Source organism: Trachurus japonicus, chromosome 9 (genome assembly GCF_045865225.1).
Source record: "Trachurus japonicus isolate A0001 chromosome 9, Traja_1.0".
Lineage (NCBI taxonomy): Eukaryota > Metazoa > Chordata > Actinopteri > Carangiformes > Carangidae > Trachurus > Trachurus japonicus.
The window spans coordinates 21,255,352-21,275,991 of record NC_140915.1 but is presented as its reverse complement, the minus strand read 5'-3'; the positions used below and the strand labels follow the sequence as shown (position 1 = coordinate 21,275,991).

General features: G+C 40.0%; 2 protein-coding genes across 2 annotated transcripts; both read right to left on the bottom strand.

Annotated features, from left to right (window-relative positions):
• Positions 1–1,330: 1,330 nt before the first annotated feature.
• elovl7a (ELOVL fatty acid elongase 7a) lies at positions 1,331–6,815 on the bottom strand. Its single transcript, XM_085786522.1, has 8 exons — positions 6,706–6,815; positions 4,426–4,515; positions 4,083–4,273; positions 3,771–3,851; positions 3,605–3,661; positions 3,372–3,477; positions 3,116–3,252; positions 1,331–2,976 (listed from the first exon to the last, which is right to left on the bottom strand). The coding sequence occupies exons 2-8, from the start codon at positions 4,487–4,489 to the stop codon at positions 2,728–2,730; spliced, it is 885 nt and encodes a 294-aa protein (XP_085642648.1). The 5' UTR covers positions 4,490–4,515; positions 6,706–6,815; the 3' UTR covers positions 1,331–2,727.
• An 843-nt stretch (positions 6,816–7,658) lies between these two features.
• ercc8 (excision repair cross-complementation group 8) lies at positions 7,659–20,622 on the bottom strand. Its single transcript, XM_085786517.1, has 12 exons — positions 20,252–20,622; positions 19,536–19,631; positions 18,997–19,098; positions 18,321–18,444; positions 16,980–17,061; positions 15,977–16,045; positions 15,801–15,867; positions 15,100–15,203; positions 11,557–11,681; positions 9,913–10,110; positions 8,388–8,483; positions 7,659–7,907 (listed from the first exon to the last, which is right to left on the bottom strand). The coding sequence occupies exons 1-12, from the start codon at positions 20,326–20,328 to the stop codon at positions 7,851–7,853; spliced, it is 1,197 nt and encodes a 398-aa protein (XP_085642643.1). The 5' UTR covers positions 20,329–20,622; the 3' UTR covers positions 7,659–7,850.
• Positions 20,623–20,640: the final 18 nt, after the last annotated feature.

The window sequence follows — 20,640 nt, the reverse complement described above, 5'->3', positions numbered from 1 at the left end:
AAGTTTGTGCTCAAAAGTAAGAAAACGTGAAAAAGCCTCTAAGACCTTTAGGACCTAAGGGTTGATGTGGTAAATTAGTTTCAATCAGTTTTACCATTTTTCACCAAATGTGTCAACTGTTGGATATCTACAAGTGTGTTCTCGGAAACTGAAATGTGGTAAATCAAATTAAACTGCACATAAATACTGTATTCAATGGTCCATTTCAAATTTAAATGGATTAGAATGCAGAAAAAAATGTCACTGCACTAATACAATTAGAGCTTGTTGAACTTATTTAATCACTGTGCAGAAACAGCAAAATGCTGGGATAAAGTGTTCATTTCTCAGAATCAGACATATCTATGCAGTTAATTACAGTTTCAGACAGAGACAGATGTTGCTTGACTTATTGGAGTAATTTTTCTCATAAACACATGGCTTTAAAGTATGGAGATGGCAGATATTTAAAATTAGTCTGATTATCTTTTTACTGTGTCTGCTGTTTTCACTGGGCAAATTTTAGTAAAATGCTTTGTACAATGGCGGATGAATGTGAAGCTACAAAAATGATCAACTACAACCTAAATCTGTCTAAAACACATCAAAAACAGTTCTAAAACCATCAAATCCCATTCACACAATTTCTGTTACAGACATTTACAAAGATGAGCTGTCTCATTCAGCCTGATTATGACCTAGTTATCCCATCGTCTCACACACCATAGCCATGGAGGGACCTGTGAGGGTAGCTCGGAGACAGACAGGGGTTGTTGGAGCTCATCATGGTGTAGAGCGATCATCCATGCCCTCCAAGGGTTGAGCTGTCCTGCTGCCTGCTCTCATCTATCCATTCAACCATTTAGTTTCAAATTTCCAAAATCACAGCATTTACATGGACAGCAAAACACAATTCAACGATTTCTGTCATTTGTATCTTGCACTGACGTCACCTGGCTCTTATGTATCAAAAGCTTTCACATTTGCCATTGCACAGTAGCTATCGTTCAATAAAAAGCTCAGGGACTGCTGGTTGGTGGCAGTATCATTAGAGACCACTTAAGTGCAGAGGGTGCACACTAATATCTAATAGACAGGTCAGTGTGTGCTCCCCGGTTCCACAATACATTTAAGCAAATTACTGCCATGTACTGAAAACTAAACAATGTAACTTCAAGTCTCAGATGACCAGCACCTCCCATTGGTGAAAGCAGCTCATAACAGTAAGGGGTTAGTGTTGATCAGTTAAAATGGGACAAAGACAAGACTAAGTGTGAAGCTGCTGTACTGTTGCAAGTATATCAAATCTCCTACAGCTCCTGTCTTTGCAGCCACTTCAAAAATTCGATCAATCTAGTTAATTTGTAATCCGCACCTTTTTCAATACTTCAAGTCCCCACAAATATAACAGACATTTTAAAGGATGTTGATCGTTTATTTTTTTTATATAAATATATAAAATACAATATAAACAACATGTCACATTTCTTACAGTATTAACTATAATGGGAACAACTGGGAGGAAGGAAAACAAAAAAAAGAAAAAAAAAAAAGTCACCCACATATTAATGTTGTATATACAAACAAACACACATATGTAAATCTTTAACATGGGTTTGCATCTGAATAAAACAAACACAGTGGAGCCCCTTTCCACACCAAGGTTGAGCCTGTGACCTTGGCTGCAATGTTACATTCACTTTTTAGTTTAAGATCATTTAGCGTAAAAACTACTCCAAGATCTCAGGCCAAAGCCACTGCATGAGTGCAGAAACCTGAAGACCTTACTAACTACAGAGTGTTGCGATATCAAGAAAATACTAAAAAGCAGCATGCTCATGTTTTGTAATCTGTTGGCCAAGTAGTGAATACATGTGATGTGGCATACTGTGGTCCAGTAATACGCTGTCATATTTGCAATATGCCACAGGAAGTAGTGGAAGTGTAGCTAAAGCTCTGGATCCTACGAGAACCAACCATCCACTCTGGCATCTGTCACACCATCGCTTCATAGGAGAACTAGTAAGTCAGGAGAATTAATTGCCACCACTGTTAAGAGAGCTCTTTTCACTGAAAGTCTGTACCATCAGCAGCTGTGACTCAAACCAGAGAAGTGGGCATGCATTTATGAGCAGACCTAAAAAACAAAACAAAAAAAAACACAAACGTGAAACCATTTAACAGGCAGTGTAGCCTAAACACCTAAACAGATTGAACACTGAACAGTCATTTTAGGCCTAGTGAAATAAACAAACCTTATCTTTTCAGTGCACAACTAAAAAAAATAAAATAAAAAAAAAGACAAACTGGGTTTCCTGAAAAAGTCTGATCTTGCCACAAGGAAAAAACAAAAACATGATCTAAGCACAAGGAGGGTTTTCAGAAAGCCCAGTATGACTAGTGTACAGCTGGGGGTCTGCAGTCTTATCATAGGTTAAGCCCTATAGTGGTGGTGATCTTAAATCTTGAAATCAGAACTCAGTGGCATATGATAGCAGAAAGGATATTTTGATATTTCCATAGCAGAAATTGGGCTTTGCCTTCATTGTAAACATGAAAACCCTTCAGCTTAGGTCTTAAATATAAATTTGGTCATAATTTAAAGATTGTCTTTTGCAGTTGCAAGTAGAAAGGTAATTTAAAATGACAAAGTCCAAACAGTTTGGGGTTGAATCTCAGACTACCACAGTGGTTTACTTATGTAAATGCACTCCAAACCCAAAACCCCCTGATCAGCCAAGTCATGCATCACTCATCTTTTTCATGAGCAGCGTTTCCATTCATAACTCCATTGGTGTGGTGTGACCATGTCTGAGCCTGCAGCACTTTAGGCAGCCTCTTGCCCTTGGTGTAGGCGTGGTACCAAAAGTTGAGGAAAAGGAACAGGAAAATCAGGCCGTAGAGTCCGATGATGTAGATGAAGATGGGGAACTGGTACGGGCAGTCCTTCATGAAGAAATACTGGGAGATGTGGCTGGTTACCATAACAAACTGGATCTAGAGAGTTACAAAGAATGGATCGTTGGGTGTCAATTGCCAAAAATTTCTACAGGCATTAGAAAAAAACAAAAAACAAAGACAGTTTAAATGCTAAGATATACAAAAACCTATGAGCTAGTTAGACTGCTTAACATACCAGCTGAATGGTAGTGAGGTGTTTCTTCCACCACAGGTACTTCTGGTAGTTGGGGCCCAGTGCCGTCAGGCCATAGTATGAGTACATGATAACGTGGACGACACAGTTGAGCAAGGCGTGGAATGTACCCATGCCACCTGAATGCATTAGAAGTGAGATCAGAAAGTGTCAAAAGAAAAACCACATAAGGAGAGTGTTTTGTTTGTACATATTAGAAAAAAAAAGAAAAAAAAGAGAGAGAGAGAGAAGAGCCTACCTCCAGCAAATCGAACACCAAACCACCAGGTGAAGGGCATGATGGAGTGATGGTACACATGAAGAAATGTAACCTGACTGTTCTTCTTTCTCAGGACAAAGAAGATCTGGAAAGGAAAAAGTACGTAAGAGTTACAAATATCCATCTATAATTTTACAAATGATAGACTTGGTGTAATTAAACCCAACAAGATAGTACATTAATGTATTCATTCAGGTATGTTTGCCACTTACTGTGTCCAACATCTCAATGAACTTTGAGAAATAGTAAAGCCAGCATGTTGCCGCCATCTAGAGGAAGCAAAGAACATTTCAGTACAGGTTCAAAACCCACATCTAAAATGTGACCACGTTGGTCCCATATTCAGATTTAAATGCAAGTTCTAGAGGAGCTCCTTACCCTCACGGCCTGTGGTGAATCAGAGTAGTCAACCAAGTCACAGTGAAAAGAATATCCTGTTCCCCATCCTGACATCACAAACTAAGAAAGAAAGTGTAAACTTCAGTAAACATGTTAATGTTTCTCACCATTGTGAGGCTGGATAATACTTCAAAATTAAATCATTAAAAAATAAAATAAACAAATAAAAGTTGTCAATTTACAATTAAAAACTTGTTGGGACATCCCGACAACACTGATGTAGCACAAGGCCTGTCTTGTGCATGCCTGCATTTAAGGACTAAAAAAAAACAAAGACACACCATTACCAACCTCATAGCACATGTAGAGCGACAGTGCAACGACTCCAAAGTTGTAGACGATGAGCACTCCTTTGAGGTCAAAGGCTTTGCGGTTCTCCATTAGCCGAGGCCCTAGCGATGTGACAAAGTAAATGTATGCTGCAATGATGATGGATTGGGGGAGAGGCGATGACATAAGCAGCCAGTTCGCTGTCCTTGAGTCTGCAACAGAAGAAAGTTGACAGGAGTCAAGATTATGGTTCAGATTCAAGGAAACGCAAAGCAGAGAACCCCAAACCCCATGATGCAACAGGGTTTAAAATTCAGTTACCTTGAATGTTAATGTGTTTACAGGGTAAAAAAGACAAACAAACCTGCATTTTGGATGAACTCATCATACATAAGTGAGGCCGAGGACTTTATATTATCAAACTCCATTTTGAGACAAGATCCTTGCCGTTCACCTAAAAAGAGCAAAAAGGTCAAAAGGTTAGAAAGTCAGTTTGGGTCAGATGAGTTGGCTGTATTTTTTGGCAGCTTTGGTGTATTTATGAACAATTGTGCTGAACTTCCTAAATCTAAATACCAAAGCGGGAAATAGACTCGACTTTGACCTACAGAACTATTAAGGGAACAAATTGTTACCGGTTCCTCAACATTCATAATAAAGTCCAAACAGGAAGTAAGTCCCAGACATCTCATTGCAAAAGAAAGAAAGTGCAACCAAGAGTTATTCACAGACTGGGCAATGAATGGTATCATTTCCTCCATGCAACCGGTTATTTCATCTCAGGGTGGAACTTTAACACCTGATAACATCTGAACCTAGTTTAACCCAGTTGAGTTAGAAGCGGAAAAGGGGACATTTGTAGTTGCACATTAGAATAGCTCAAAGACGGGACTGTAAGAGGAAACTCAGCTGTTCTTGGCTATCCCTCTCAGCATCAGAGGCAGACAAAGACCAGAGTGTACAAGGAGGACAATACGTAGCTGTCTGCGGCTCTGTTAACTGAGATTCAACAATAAACAATTCAATGTATGCATGGCAAGTGTAAAAATCCATTTATGGGGACTCTTGTGCCAAGACAAAACCTTGACTCTTGGGCTTGGCATCTTTTACAATTACACAATCTATTTGATTTGGAAATGGTTTTCATTATTGGCAAGTACAATGTAACATTTAAAAGAATCACTGAAAAAAAAGAGAAGATGACCATTAAAAAAGCCCCAATGGATGCAGTTGTAGCAACTGTGCTGTCCATATTCATCTAAAATGTTTGATGCCAGCTACAGTGTGTAGCTCTAACTTTTCCAGTCTTCTTACAAGGCCTCACCTTGGGCTCTGGGATAATCATTTCACCATTCTCTGATTTCTACAGGATTAAACATCCGCCAGGGCACAGCCACACCTTATGTTTGATGTATCAGCTGTTCATTAAAGTAACAAATCTTTAAATGATTCATTTTCAACATCAGTTCAGTTGGGCCTTGGCAGACTTGCAGGGTCAGTGCTGCGTTGGGTGTCAGGTAAAAGTTCACAATGACTGGATTGACTGGTTTATGAAACGTGTCTGTAGTATGGGAAGTGTGCCAAGGGGAACAGCACATAAAACCTCACTTTTATAAACCAAAGGTCAAACAAAAAACCTAGCCACACAAATCCATCAGATAGCCTACATTATTCCGGTTTCTAGGAAACTGCTGTGCCATCTGTGTCGAGCTGCATGTAAATGTAAAATGACAGAAACAGTCACCCCCCATGCCTACAGAGATGCTTAGTACCCAATCCTACACGACAGGTTTTTTTAAGGTGTGTCCACTTGATCTGAACAGGAACTTGAACTGGGAAAGGTGCAAGTCGCTGAGTGAAAGAAGGCATGGCTGTCTGGGAGTCTCAACACTAATGAGAGAATGGCAAGTCATGACACGCCAATTAACGTTATAGTCGTGGATCCTGATGTAAAGGCTGCTACTCCCATGACAAACCTCCTCCTGCCATGTGCTGTCAACTAAGGCCTACACCACGTTCACCAAGATTAAAACCCACGTCGGAGTGAAGGTGGTCCCTCACACCCTCAACGTGTTCACTAGACGGAAGTAGGTCAAGTAGTGTAGGGTGTTGCAGATGAAGAAAGATTGATTTTGCCTAATTCTTATGAGGCATCCATGTTAGGTTATTTAATAAATAAAATTGACTTCCTGGGACTAAAAAAAAAACGGGCAAAACTTTAAGCACAGACTTTAAAACGTGTTTTAGAAATCTCTCCTCACGTCAAAAGTTAATTTCCTCGACCATTAAGTCATAAGTCACATGAAGACATTCAACTACACACTAAAACGCAGTTGATAAAAAAGTAAAACTCGCCTGAAATGTTGTCGCCGTGTCTGGGTTTCTGTATTCAGTATCACTTCAACAAGTGGCTCAGTTGAACGCAACAAGTGATGCAAGTTATGTAAAACAGGTCCAACTGCTACCACTCGCCTCACAACGGCAGGAAACGGTCTGATAATCACGGACACGCTTTGACGTCGACGCGCCAGTGTTGTCACATTTATTGTCTCTCATCTTTTGATTCTCACTTTTTTTTTTTTTTTTCCCCCCGTTTTATACTCCGCTGGGATTCGTCAGACCGAAATAAAGCTGATTTACTAACCTTCAGTGTTGCGGACGCTCCTGGAAAATCCTTAGTTTCGGTCGAGTTGCCTCTATCCCAACTCCCTGCTCACCTCCACACAGGTGTTGCGTACCCGCCGCTCACGCGCTGCCAGGAGCGCGCCTTCCTTCTCCATTTATTCTCTCCCCCGTGACCCCGCCCTCTCTTGCTGATTGGACAGTTTATCTTATGCAGATGCCTACAGATTCTTGGGTGATGCCTCATCGAAGACAATGTCCCAATTTTGTAATACGTAGGTAATCAATAATTGGTTTCAGTCCAAAAAAAAGGACATAACGTTACAGTTACTGCTGTTATTTTCCTAGAGCTCGCTCAAATCATACTTGAGTCCAGTCAGGTAAAGGAGGTAACTTTCCCAGCGCTTTTATTACAAAAGAGACAAAAAAACAACAACAAAAAAACAGACACTTCATTTTAAGTGGGGATACTAGAGCTGAATGATACATATTGATGACAGAAACAGTATCCTAGATTAAAAAAAAACAAAAACCCTAAGAAATAACTAATTTACATTTATAGGGAAGAAACAATGGTACATTTCAAAATGATCATTTAAATCACTGTAATGTGTTTTTTTGGTCAGTGTGAGGCCTCATGTAAGTTCCAAGTGTTTACAAGGCAACAAAATGGATATTGTGAAACTGTGATGGGGGTGGGACGTAGTAGAAAGCACTTTCAGCATCGTTCCCTGCTGTTTACTTTGAGCAAGAGCTGACAGAACAACTTGTGTTGTTGATGTTACAATATGTAAGTAAACCTCATCTTACAATTTGCACAAACACTGGTGGTCATCCTCATGAGAATGACCAAGGAGTTGGCTTTACAATCAAATACAAAAAAATTGCAAAACAACAATAACTGTCATACCAAATGTATAAAAATTGTTCATAACATTGTGCATACTTATAAAGTTGTAGAATTATTTAGCCTAGACAATTTATTTTGATTTTAAGACAGTTCCCGTTATCAGCAATAACAAAACAGAAAGACATCCCTAAACCAATAATTATCTTCACAGGAGTCCATGGGCTTGTCATTTCTTTGACAAGTTAACTGTGGAGGATGTGCGCTCATCTGCATGCTCAGATAGGTGTGTGTCCACTCTTCCTCAAGCAACACCAGCATTAATCTTCATCACTGCTCCATGCGTCCTGAAAGGCAGGGTTCACTGCAGCAGCACCCTGTAAGGAAAGACATTCAGCTTAATATCAAGTTAAGATATTCTTCTTAAACAGATCCATTACTGTAGGAAAGAAACTACCAAGCGACCACACAGTTCTCTATTGCTGTGTTCACATAATAAGAATTAATGAAGCTGGAAAAAAAAGTCCAGTGAGAAGAAGCCATTTGTAATTTAATAAGCACTACTTGAATGTGGGACTTGCATGTTGGAGCTGAGTAGATTTGTTTGGTGCATCACTATGTGCTGGATAGTTTCAGAAGTCAACAAACTCCTGAAACTCCTTGGATGACAAACCACTTATCCATGATAACATTTTGCCAAGGAAAAAATAACAAAATAAAGCCTGACACTTGAAACAGAATTATCTATCTATCTAATCTACCTACCTGTCTACCTGCCTACCCAGTACCCACCTACCCACCTACCCACCTACCTACCTACCTACCTACGATCCCTTTTCCCTTATTTTGACATGTACCGTATTTGCAGAGTCTGACTCTTCTTCCACATCTGAGGCACGGGGAACAGGAACCCACGCCAGGATATTACAGTCTTTCCCGCCACTGTACAGCTCCTATACATATAAAAAAAGAAAGCACACTGTTACAGGAAATGAAAAGGATCTGCTGTCTCAGCATCACCTCACCTTAAAGCACTTTCAAACAATTATGTCATCAGCACCAGGGGAAAATCAGCATTAACTAGGAGTTAACAAGAGTAAAGTTAATTAACAAGCTCAAAACTGTCCACACAATGCAATGCAACTCAGGGGAGACATTGTCAGTGCCATGGGATTAATCAGTTACCTCATCAGACACGAGGCATTAAAAAAAAAGCAGTAAAACACATTTTCAGAAATCAGTGCCAGTTCCTGGAAGTCTTCCAAGTGAAGAGCTGCTCAACTGCATTCTTACGTCCTTTACACACTAAACCTTCGTTTCACACTGGAAACTGAAATTGCCCAACAATGAATGCGTGGGTTGACTATTTCTGTACATTTGTAATGTTACCTGTGATAAGGAGGAGCAGTAGAAATGAAATGAAATGAATGAAAACACATAGCTAACATAGCTAACATAGCTAACACTTTAGTAACAATATATGAATGCCTGAGTAGAAAGATATACCTGAACAAGCATATTTTGACAGCTCTACTGTTAGTTTTACTTACTTTAGACTGTAGAAAAAATGATATAAAAAACATGCCAGAGATTTGCTGGCACAGGAAGAGTTCTTATTTCAGCCAACAACATGAAAACAATTAAATACTGGTTTGTGTGAGATTTTATTTCTATGTCAATATTTGCCTGGTTGTGGAGCAACAGAATAACTGGTAAGGCCATTCTTTATTCAGTATTCAGCTCTTGTAGATTTTGTGTAAAGTGTGAAGAAAAAGTAACTAAAACGTTGACATTTTATTACGGAGCAGATGAGAAAGTTATGATTAAGTACCAATATTAAATCCCAGCCCTCTGGCATCCTGACAGCCCCTTCCTACAATCCTCAAATGGCAACAAGCACAAGTAGAGATCTGTACGCTATAGATAACAGTGAAACTAAAGTAGCTCTTGCATTTGACTCTGTGACGGTTCAGATTATTACATTTGGCTGTTGAACCTTGAGTCACAGTTAACATTTAGGCGGGAGTACTAAATTGTGTGTCACAGTTGAGGACACCTGTATTTGCATTTATAGTAGCTGAGTATACCTCTGGAAATGTTTACTTTGCCATGTTATCTGTCCTCAGTAAAGTGGCTCATTTGGGACTGCCATGGTGATTGCAAATTTCGGATAGCTCCTGCTTTACTGACACCACCAGAGCGGTTGGAGAGATAAAAACAGATGGTGGACGGAGAGAAATGGACCTGGATTCTCTTAGTACAGAGAAAAAAAATAGATCTGACTGGCAGCGCAAACAGAAGCAGGTTGGTGGAAATACAAACACAGGCAGCACTGCAGATGGGTGGGTACATTGGCCAACCTGAGCCTTTGGTATGTCTCACCTGGTAGTCTGGGTGGAACTCGCAGCAGTCGACATTGTTGTAGTGACCCCTGAGCGTAGTGACCAGCTCTCCGGTGTGGAGGGCGTACACTGCAATGGAGCTGCCACATGGCACAAACACAAACTCTGGGCTGCAGCCACGTGAAACAGTGAACTGTAGCCTTTTACGACTCTCGTTGCACACCTTGCCGTAATTTACCTGGGAGGTAAAAGGTGAAAGGATAAAATGTTAAAATGATGTGTCATGATGATGTTCAAATGTCCAAACATGAACCGCAAACAATGTGACAACATGTCCTGGATAAATACGAAGCTTTTTGATTTTAATACAAACTTGTGGTCACATCTAAGGTTGAACTTTTCACGAGACCAACAGGGGAAGAAACCATGAGTTAAAACACAAAACCAAATATTTTTTTCAATAAATTCTAAAGTATTTAAGAATAGATATATTTTACTTTCAGGAGCTGTAAGACTTCTTGAGGGCTGAATTCAAATAAGACACGTCGTACAAATAAGAATTCTGGATTCAATCATATGTATGTAACAAGTTTGAATTGTGTAATACATCACTTTCACATAACCTAAATGTTCACCAGAAATTCCCACCCCATCATCTATATATCAGCTCCTGAGCTCTGCCCAGGAAAGAAGGTCATCTACCCTCCCTAGTTGTCTTGTGATTTAAGGTGGAATAATGCCCACCATGGCAACTGCAGTGTGATGCAGCAGAGCAGGAAATTAGAGCCAGAGACTGTTTGAGAACTCAGGGTAATAGTATAGCTTCCCCAGGCTTCAGAGCAATGTGATGTTTCTGTGGTGTGGGACTGAGCATGAGGTCACATGTTTGTTTTTATGAATGATGGGCCATAAAGTAAAGTTTCTTAACCAACATCCTGTTGGCCCAGTCTGGCCAAAACACTAATTTGTACTCTTTGTCTCTCTCTGCTCTTATTTGCTGTCTTCTCTGTTACCATGGTCAGAACTATAAGATAAACAGAGAGAGAGAGAAAAAAAAAGGGGGGGGGGGGGCTCTATTGCACAGAGGTCAATAAATGCAAGACAATACAATATACACAATGTACAGATTACTATAGGGAAACACACAAAGCAAAACAAACCACCCCGGAAAAGCCTATTAGAAAAAAACACTGGAAAAAGTTTTTTTTTTAATTTTTGAAAAGATTTACTACTGTGTTTTCCAGAACTATAAGCCAAAGACTGACCTGAAAGGCCTGTAAAAGCTGTGATGTAAACAAGGCTTTCCATTTAGGTTAACAGTGGCTGATTGTTCATTAGCATTTTCCTAATTGTTTACCAAACATTGATTCCCGTTTCACCTGTTTTCACACTGATACCACAACTTTATCATTCTTTACAGGCCAATTCTTTAAAAAAAAGTTGATTCATTTAGTAACTGCACCCTCTTGATCCACTAGTTTTTCAACAATATTGAAAAAGGGGGGTCAAAAGGGGCAAAGATATCTGGTCTGAACCCCTACTTCAGGGATAACACGTCAAAAAACAGTTTCTACAGGTTCTAACATGGACTCTCGGGAGCTGTGTGGGCTGTTTTCGATATTCATTTAATTATTATTCACACTTTCAACAATCTGGTTGGTCAGAGGGCACATATCAACCTTACCAATGTGTTTTCCCCAGTGGCACTATTCCAAAGTCTCATACGGTCATCCGTTCCAGTCGTGAGGAGGTAGAGGCCATCACCAGTGAAGCACAGGCCGTTAACTCTGCCATTATGGGCTGTGTTTGCTGGTTAGAAACAAGAAAGACATGGTAGCAATGTATTTATCATCCATTCCTTCCTAAAACATCAATCAATCAATCAATCAATTTATTTCGGGCATGTCAATTTAAATCATCATCATCACACTTCATCTTAGTTCAAATAATACAATACACATGGCCGAAAGGGAAAGCGGGAGAAGCAAAAGTTTATCTAGTCCCGCCCCCATTACCCACAGAATAAAAATCTCATATCATAATCTTTTCTTTTCTTTTTGCTTTTTTACATTTTGATATAATATTCTTTTACTTATGACATTTTGACATAACATGTTAGCAGTAGGTAGTATACAGAGCTGAAGTTTAGCTCTAGACAGTACATACAGATTACGTGTGTGTTTGCACATATGTCCATATTTGTCCGTCATGAGTGAACAACAGTCTCATCTTGTAGCTTGGCATGTCACAAAGTCACAGAATGGTCCAATCGACAGAGAGCAAAGTCCAGCGTACTTATTATTTGTTGGGATGGTGTGAGGGCCCTTTTTTGCCATTTTCTTTTATTCATCCATCTCCTCTAATGCCATATTTCTCCAGTTTAGCTATTAAAATATCATGGTTAATGGTGTCAAATGCTTTTTTCAGGTCTATGAAAATACCTATTGAATATAGTTTCCGGTCAATGGCGTCTGTAATGTAATGATTTCCACAGACTCAGTTAGAGCTAAGGCAGTCGAGTGGTTCCTTCTGAATCCATATTGGCTGTCATATAGCAGTTTGTGTTTGTTGATGAAGTTGTCTAGTCTACTGTTGAAAAGCTTCTCCAAGATTTTTGACAGTTGTGGCAGTATTGAGATTGGTCTGTAATTGGTAAACTCGTGTGTGTCCCCATTCTTAAACAATAGCACAACTTTGGCAACTTTCATTTTGGTGGGAAATGTCCCAGTTTGAAACGACAGATTGAAAATGTATGTTAGCGGTGTAATGATACCTGGTAAAACTTTTTTAATTAACCTCATGTCAAAGTCATTAATATCAGTAGATGTTTTTGCTACGCACTTGTTGACCAGGTGTCTAATCTCTGTGGCCTTCACTGGTGTGAGAAACATTGAGCTGGGGTTTCTGTCTCCGTCCTTATCAAAGTGGTCCCAGTGTAGGGGTGAGTCAGGAATGTCCTTGGCTAGCTCTGGCCCAATGTTTACAAAAAATTGGTTGAATCTATTTGTTATGACTCCCGGGTTATCTTCCTGCATGTCGTTATAGTTGAAGTAGGGAGGGTAGCTTGGTTTTGCCCTTTTGTTGTTGGTCACATTGTTTAGAATATCCCATAATTTTTTAGTATGATTCATGTTTTCTGCTAGTAGATTGCTGTAATATTCTTTCTTACGTTCATTTAAAATGCTATGTAGTTTGTTTCTATACCTTTTGTATTTCACTTCTGACTGGGTCGTTCTTAATTTCAGGAACTGTCTATACAGAGTGTTTTTCTTCCTGCAGGCATTTATCAATGGTTTTGTGAGCCATGGTTTCCCCTCCTTGTTCTGATTTTTGTGTCTTTTTTTCATAGGACAGTGTCTGTCATACAGTGTTTTAAATGTTTGCAAAAAGGAGTCATATGCATCATTCACTTCTGTTTCATTGTAAACATTGCTCCAGTTTTGCCTCAGTAATTCATTTTTCAGTGTATTCATTCCTTCTTCGGTCCTGACTCTAATGTATGTGTTTTTGCTCGGTGTCTGTCTCGCAGTGTGTTTCCAGTCATAGATAGCAAAGATTGGTAGATGGTCACTTATATCATTTATCAGGAGTCCTCTTTAGTCCTCTCGTTAACGTTAGTAAAAATATTATCAATGAGAGTAGCACTGTGTGTTGTGATCCTGCTAGGGCGTATGATGAGAGGTTGTAAGCCCATTGTATACATTATATTAGTGAACTCATCGAATATCGTGTTTTGTTTTGGATTGAGCAAGTCAATATTTACATCACCACAGATAAAAACCCTTTTTTGGCTAGTTTCTGAGAATATTTCTCCCACACATTCATTGAAATCCTCTATTTTTGAATCTGGTGCTCTGTAAACACAGCTTACAACTATATTTTTACCATTTGTCACACATATTTCAATTGTCACACATTCCATTAAGTGGTCAACAGCTTTAGACATATTTTGTACAGTCTCATACTTGATTTCATTGTCAATGAACAGGGCCACTCCTCCTCCACCTTTGCTTCTTCTGTTAACACAAACAAGCTTATATCCATCCAGGAAAAAATCCGCTCCTTTGTCTTCATTAATCCATGTTTCCGACACCGCAATGATGTTGAAGTGATATTTGAAGTGTTGTAGGTATTCTTTGATGTGGTCAAAGTTGGTGTATAGACTCCTGCTATTAAAGTGAATTAGAGACAGTTTTCCATCCATCTCAATGCTCTGATTGTATTGATCTTCAGTGTAATACTGGCATTTCTCAGTCATGTTAAGGTAAAAGTGATTATCCGGGTCAATTCCTTCATTCGGGTCTGTTAAGGTATGGTTCACATCTTGATTTATAATCAGCTCCACACTTTCAAGTTCAGCAATCCTCTCTGATATTTCCATCATCTTTTCAGTCTGTGTAAGAACCCTTGTGCTTTGCTGTGTTGAAGTTATGGAGTGTTCGAGAGCCATACCTTAGTTGTTGAACATGAAATAGTCCTTCAGTGCATTTTCTTTACTGAATCATATCTCTACCTATCCATCATTTATATTCACTTTGTGTTATTATTGTTAAAACCCCTTCTCTTCTCTTATTGCACAGAGTAGCTGAGATAAACTGGTTTCTCATTGGCATGGGCCCTCTTGGCTTCAACATGCAGGGCCCCAGGCAGCTACTGTTTGTGCAGAAGGGTGACCTCTCCTCCAGAGAGATGAACTTCTTCGTTGAAACTGGTGATTAATTTTAAAGTTATTAGATCTCATAACTGACAAGAACAAAACCTTGTTGTGATTTCTACAACCAACAGTTTTTAAATGCATCGCTAGAAGCATACAGGGCTTGTTGGTTGTGGCTCTAGATGTGTGATCAATGTGCATCCCCATTCTATGCACCTTAGCTCTGAGTGCATGTATATAGTATGTCTGTGCAGCACCGCCGTAAGACATGTGCCATGTCCTGGGATTGATAAAGGCCCCCCCTCGACTGACTGGCGGATGGTTTAGGTGGAGGAAAATTCAAAACAGGTTGATGCAACACATCAGTGTGCCAGTTAAACCTCAAATTGCTGCCAATTACTCCCTGGGGGTCCTTCTCACATTACCTCCTGCCCTGATTCCCTTCAATGCCTTTACTCACGTTCTCTGCTTCTTTAAATAAGGGCTGAAATATCTGCTTCCAAAAGTCCTCCACACTCACTATAGATGATTAACATATATGTACAAGAAAGAAAAGGGTAGAGCTAACAGTACCTGCCTCAGATGAGGCTTTCGACTTGTCCCCGCTGTGCTGGTCCAGAGTGAAGAGACTACCAGAGGCCCGACGCACATCCCAAACGTTGACCTTGCTGTCTGCACTTAGAAGGAGAAATTGAGGAACTGTTCATTTCACTCTCTCCTCATCAACTAATAAACATATGAACCCATAAACCAACCAACAGGTATGATAACAGGGGATTTATGGGCACAATATATGCTTTGACAGATGAGCTCACTTAACGCCAGTGTGTGTAAAACAGTGTTTGCTTTTAAAGGTCAGTTTTCTGTTGGGAATTAACATGCTGCTCCATAATAGAATATCACACACATTTCTGTGTGCCTTTCTGAGCCAGTTGTTTTCAAAATCACTTACAGTCTACAGGGACGGCAGCACACTGATCCCAACGGGTTAATTAGCGGGTCTAGCGTACCATAAAACAGGTGGGGACTGTATCCACCATATGCTATACTGACAGGGCCACCACAGTGCCACAGTAAGGGATGCTAGGGATGTGGTGCCATTATCCTTGAATCAGGGCTGCAGCGTGGCCAGATGGCCGGCAAACTGAGTTGACAAAGACTGCTGGGACACAGCATGGTGGGGATTGTCCTGTACCTGGTGCTATTTTTTTAATGTGACTCTTAGGGCAAACTAGGTAATGGTTTTAGTGAGACTGGCAGCTACGAGTGCTTACCTGGCAGTCGCCAAGATGTGCTCGTATCTGGGTGACCATCGCACAGACAGGACCTCTGCTCTGTGACCTGGAGGGCAAAACAGGTTAAGCTAAGTTTTTGAGTACATCAACTACAGGTGTGTGTAGAGAAAAAGAGAAAAGGAGCTGTAAAAGTAAGTGTGGTCTAGTCCACTGACCTTGGAGAACATGGATTCGTGAGCCAGACTTCAGGTCACAAAGCTGGATTTTAGGGTTTTTGGTGCCAACTGAAAATGTACAGAAAATTATACATTATATTTGAAAAATTGAGGGAAATTACCAGGTGAATCTAAAAGTTGAAAATTACATTTTACCATATACCTTCCATTTTAAATTCCTACTTATCAACATTGTATCAACAAGCATAGTGCTTGAGAAAGACAAAAACTAGTGTCTCAGGTTCCTACAGATAAGGCGTGGTATACCTTTAGTGGCAAGCTCACTGATACCACCAATTGATAAACATGAGCTAACACATTCGGCATGTATACATAGGAGGAGGGCAAGTTGTTTTGTGAGATTTAACAATGCAAAGAAGATAAATAGATCTTGTTAAAATCTAAATGGGCTAACTCTTGCAGAATTAATGAGCCACTGTTGCTCTTGAGCAATAGTTTCCCTTAAAAGCCTCTTCCTACATGAAACGGAAGACTCTGGGGATGTATTCACACCTGTCTGACAAGCTTCTGTAACTCCTCTAAAGGGGAGGGACACATCAAAACACACACACACACAAAAAAAACAGACACTGTGATTTTGTCCATCTTAGGAACAAGCGTGTCAAAGGGGCGGCCTGTGAGTGTGACAGAGTGCACCTATGAGCACATACTCAGGCATGTGTGACCTGTTGGTCCTGTTTGGTGACACGATGAGGTAGCGCCTAAATTCCTATAATGTTTCAGAAATCAGTCTTTTAAACCCGAGTCCATGCGTACCGAGGATATGACCTGCTTCTGTAATCTACCTGGGTTAAAAACATGGCTACCAGGCAGTGGAAATGTCTGGTGTGTGCTGTAGGGAAGCTTGGAGAAACAAACTGATGACAGGCAGAGTAACTAATGAGTTTTTGTCCTAAATACTATACCTTTTAGCACACTGACATCAGTGGGTACGCTGCTGGTTTGCTTTACTTCACTAATATTCAATACAACACACACACACCTGCAATGAGACTGTGCTTCCTGGCGATGGGGGACAGGTGGTGGCTGTAGACATTGCCCTCAAACTCAAAGACTTCAGCAGGCTGAAAAAATTGTAAAGAGGGAGAAAGAGAGGCAAACAGACCAACAGATAGTGTCATTCGGAGGTGAGGTGGGGCGTTATTTCGTATTTTCTTTATTTTTTATCTTTCATTGTAAAGCACAACTGTGCTACAGTTGTTTTTTTGTATGAAAAGGGCTATACAAATAAAGTTTGATGATTAAGCTGTGGTAGAAACTCAGCTATCTGCATGTTTAGTGCTGTGTATACAGTATTTGTGATTGTATGCTGAATGAAAATCCCTATTTTTTGATAAAATATACAACTGTGACTTTAAATAAAGGCATGGCCCTCAAGTTTAACTGTGGTATAAACGCTGCATAGTTGAGGGACAAAGTTTGCAGAATGAATTAGATAAAACTAAAGGCAAGTACAGAGTGAGGGCACAGCGGCTCAGAGCTCAGAAGGCAGCTCACCCAGGCAGCAATGGTGGTTACAATGCAAATTCTTCAGCAACATAAAAAGCCTCTCTGTGCCCCATCTGTCAGTGTGTGCCAGCACCGACGTGGACTCAGCCGATGGGCACACACACACAGAGGAGGCTCTGTTTGCATAAAAATACCACACGTACGCACACTATGAGCACACACCAACGCACAGTTCACACTACTGTGAAGATACACAACCACAATAAACAATTTAATAGGTATAAGTGTGCACATGCATGTGTATGTGTATGTGGGATGGAGAGACAGAAACATATAGACTAAAACAAATGAAAGGTCGGTGGGTTCTTTTCTGTCCTTTGCCTGACCTTTTGAGGTAACCGTGACGCCAGTGTAACTCTAGCACAGCTCAGGGCCTGCCATATGGGACTATGTGGCACAGAAAGGTGGTGAGCATGAAGCAGAAAATAAGAACGAGTGGGGAAGAGATGGTAAAAAGACCAAAAAGAGAGTAAGGTTGGTGGAGCTCTAATAAACAAATTACTAATATGCACTGAATTCCCTGCGAATTAAGGCCATCTGTATGATTTAACACAATAAACGTCTATATTTATAGTATTTATACTATATTTATATTATAGTATTAAAAATTTGTTGACAATTTATTGTAGTGTCAGAAAGATGTTGAGTAATTTCTATTCTTTTTATTTTAAAGGTTCTATTATTAATAATAATATATTATTATACCTGTGAGAACTAATTGCACAGGCCTATCAAATAGTAACTCAGAACAGAGCCATCACCTTAAACATGGAAAAAACTTGTGTGTTTGTTATATGTAAGTTACATGCCGTACCTTCAGTGTCTCAGTGTCCCAGACCTTCATGGTCTTATCAAAGGAGCTGGAGACAAACATGCCTGTGTCGTAAGGATACCACTGAACTGTCTCTACACTGAATTTGTGGACATACCGGCTTGACCTAAAAAAGAAAAGGAAAAAAAAACCTGAACTGTGACAAGAGCAATAAACACCCTCAAACAGATATCTGCACTGCTCTAATTTATCCTGTTATATTCAAAACTACTACTACTGTACAATGCTGTCACAGCACATATTGTTAAATGTTAGTAATCAAAAGATTGTGCCCTCTGTGGTCTGCAAATTGTAATGCTACGTTCTTCTGTAGCTCTGTTCAGCCACGTTGATGCATGTGCTCATGATAAATTGCTCATGGAGCGACAGCAAATAGATTTTGATGAGTGTTCAGAGTGAGGTCACATATTTGACATGCATTAGATTCAAGGCCACAACATGATTGAATGTTAATAGAATTAGGATTTTTTTCTGTTCACGTGGCACAGATGAGGGAAGAAGAAATCTATTGCAGGCCACTTCACATAAACACAGAATAATATACACTGTAAACCACAGAAACGTGCCTGTGAGAAAGCTGAGAATAACATGGCACTGTAAGAGCTCTATTGAATACTACCCTCTAGTGGACAAAATGAGTAAATGGATTAACATTCACCTTCCTACTGTGCAGACTGCTTTGCAGGTGTACTGCGGTTTCCCGCTGAAGTTCTCCAGGTCATAGATAACGATCACTCCATCTGCTCCTCCAGACAACATGCTAAACAATAGAAAAGATGATTCTCATATGGAGCATTGCTTTGTCCTTACCCATCATTTTATACTTCTTCTCTCTGTTCTTAGGTTTGCAAATTAGCCCATTTGACCAATATGGAAGATACTGTTACAGGTAACTGAGAAAATGTCTATTTGTGATTTCGGTGTGCCTTTCCATAAAGAAAATGACAGTATTTATAGAATGTGACCAGTGTATCATAGCTTAATGGCGTGGAGAGTAACTTTCAGAAACCATCACTGCAGAATGCTTGGCCTGATTTCTACTCTTGATTACTGTTTTTCTGAAGAAAAAAAACTGTAAAGAAAGAGAGAGTATGCTTTTGCTTAATGCATGGACACCTCAAAAGTGACACCGTGTCAGTAACAAAGGATTTGAATCACTCACTGGTGTAGGTATGCATTAAAGTGTTAAGGACTTACTATCTGCCTTCTACTGCTTCAATATCAATGGTGTTGACGCCATTTCCATGAACTCGGTCCACATCCCTGTCAGGATTCAACTGAAGACTGAGGGCCCTTTGGAGATAAACAAAGAGGAGGAGATCTGCATCACTACTGTATGTGATTCACAAATATTTTCATTATTAAATGATTAAAAATCCAGTGGGAAACCAGAATGATGTGACAGAAAGGGTGATAGGGCACCTGAAACATGCAAATGAACTACTTGAAGTAGCAAACACTGGCAAGCTGGGTTAGTGGCTCTTTAAACGATCAGGCTCACACACTGAATAACATCAGGCACCAAACTCACTCTCTCAGCCCTAAACTCATGATGGTGTTGGATTAGGATGACAGGAAGAGACAGATGACACCCGAGTCAGTTTATTTGAAAGCAGCCTCACTGGATTTTTAAATTTTAGCACATTGTTGTACGAGTAAGATCTTGGGCACATAGCCTACCAATAGACAGGATAATATTTCTACCGGTATTTAGTTAACGTAGCCTATGTCACAGGTAGTTGAAGCACAGCGCCCAATATGGTGATGGTTAGCGTGTATTTTTCAGGTGCATGAGGACTTCAGTTATTTTAAAATATAAAACGGATATTTTAACCAAGTGAACTTCTAGCTGATAACGATGTACATATACTGTCTTTCTGTGGGCTACCTGAGGGAGCTGTATCATCTCTCACCTTCTCGTTGTCTCTGCACGTCGCAGTCGCAGAGGGTCATCTAGCCCAGCCTGTCTAGCAGTCAGAAACCCCAACATTGCTTCAGTTTGGAGAGATTTATTATACTACTTTCTTGTCCATGGTACCCGCTAAATTAGCTAACATAGCTCACAGGCGCGCATACGTCCTCCAACAAAGTGAATTATTACTCCAAAATGGCAATTTGTGCGTCCAACAAGGCATTGTGTTGTAACCGAAACGCCATCGTAGCTAAATACGCTAGATAAATCTGGTTGTGATATTGTTCTTTTTTATTATTTTCTGTGTATTTTACATTAATTTCTACTAGCTTTGCGGCAGCTTCACAACATTAGTCGGCCATATTGGAAACCTATCGGCACATTCAATGA

Bases quoted from the DNA above. Each gene is read 5' to 3' on its own strand.
- elovl7a (XM_085786522.1), bottom strand. From the start codon at position 4,489: ATGGAGTTTGATAATATAAAGTCCTCGGCCTCACTTATGTATGATGAG. The intron at 4,274-4,425 runs GTTTGTTTGTCT...CTTCTGTTGCAG, and splicing joins TGAGTTCATCCAAAATGCAG to ACTCAAGGACAGCGAACTGG. The intron at 2,977-3,115 runs GTATGTTAAGCA...GTAACTCTCTAG, and splicing joins ACCTCACTACCATTCAGCTG to ATCCAGTTTGTTATGGTAAC.
- ercc8 (XM_085786517.1), bottom strand. From the start codon at position 20,328: ATGTTGGGGTTTCTGACTGCTAGACAGGCTGGGCTAGATGACCCTCTG. The intron at 19,099-19,535 runs GTAAGTCCTTAA...TCTATTGTTTAG, and splicing joins GAAGCAGTAGAAGGCAGATA to CATGTTGTCTGGAGGAGCAG. The intron at 18,445-18,996 runs GTGAATGTTAAT...TTTCTTTTTTAG, and splicing joins GCAGTCTGCACAGTAGGAAG to GTCAAGCCGGTATGTCCACA.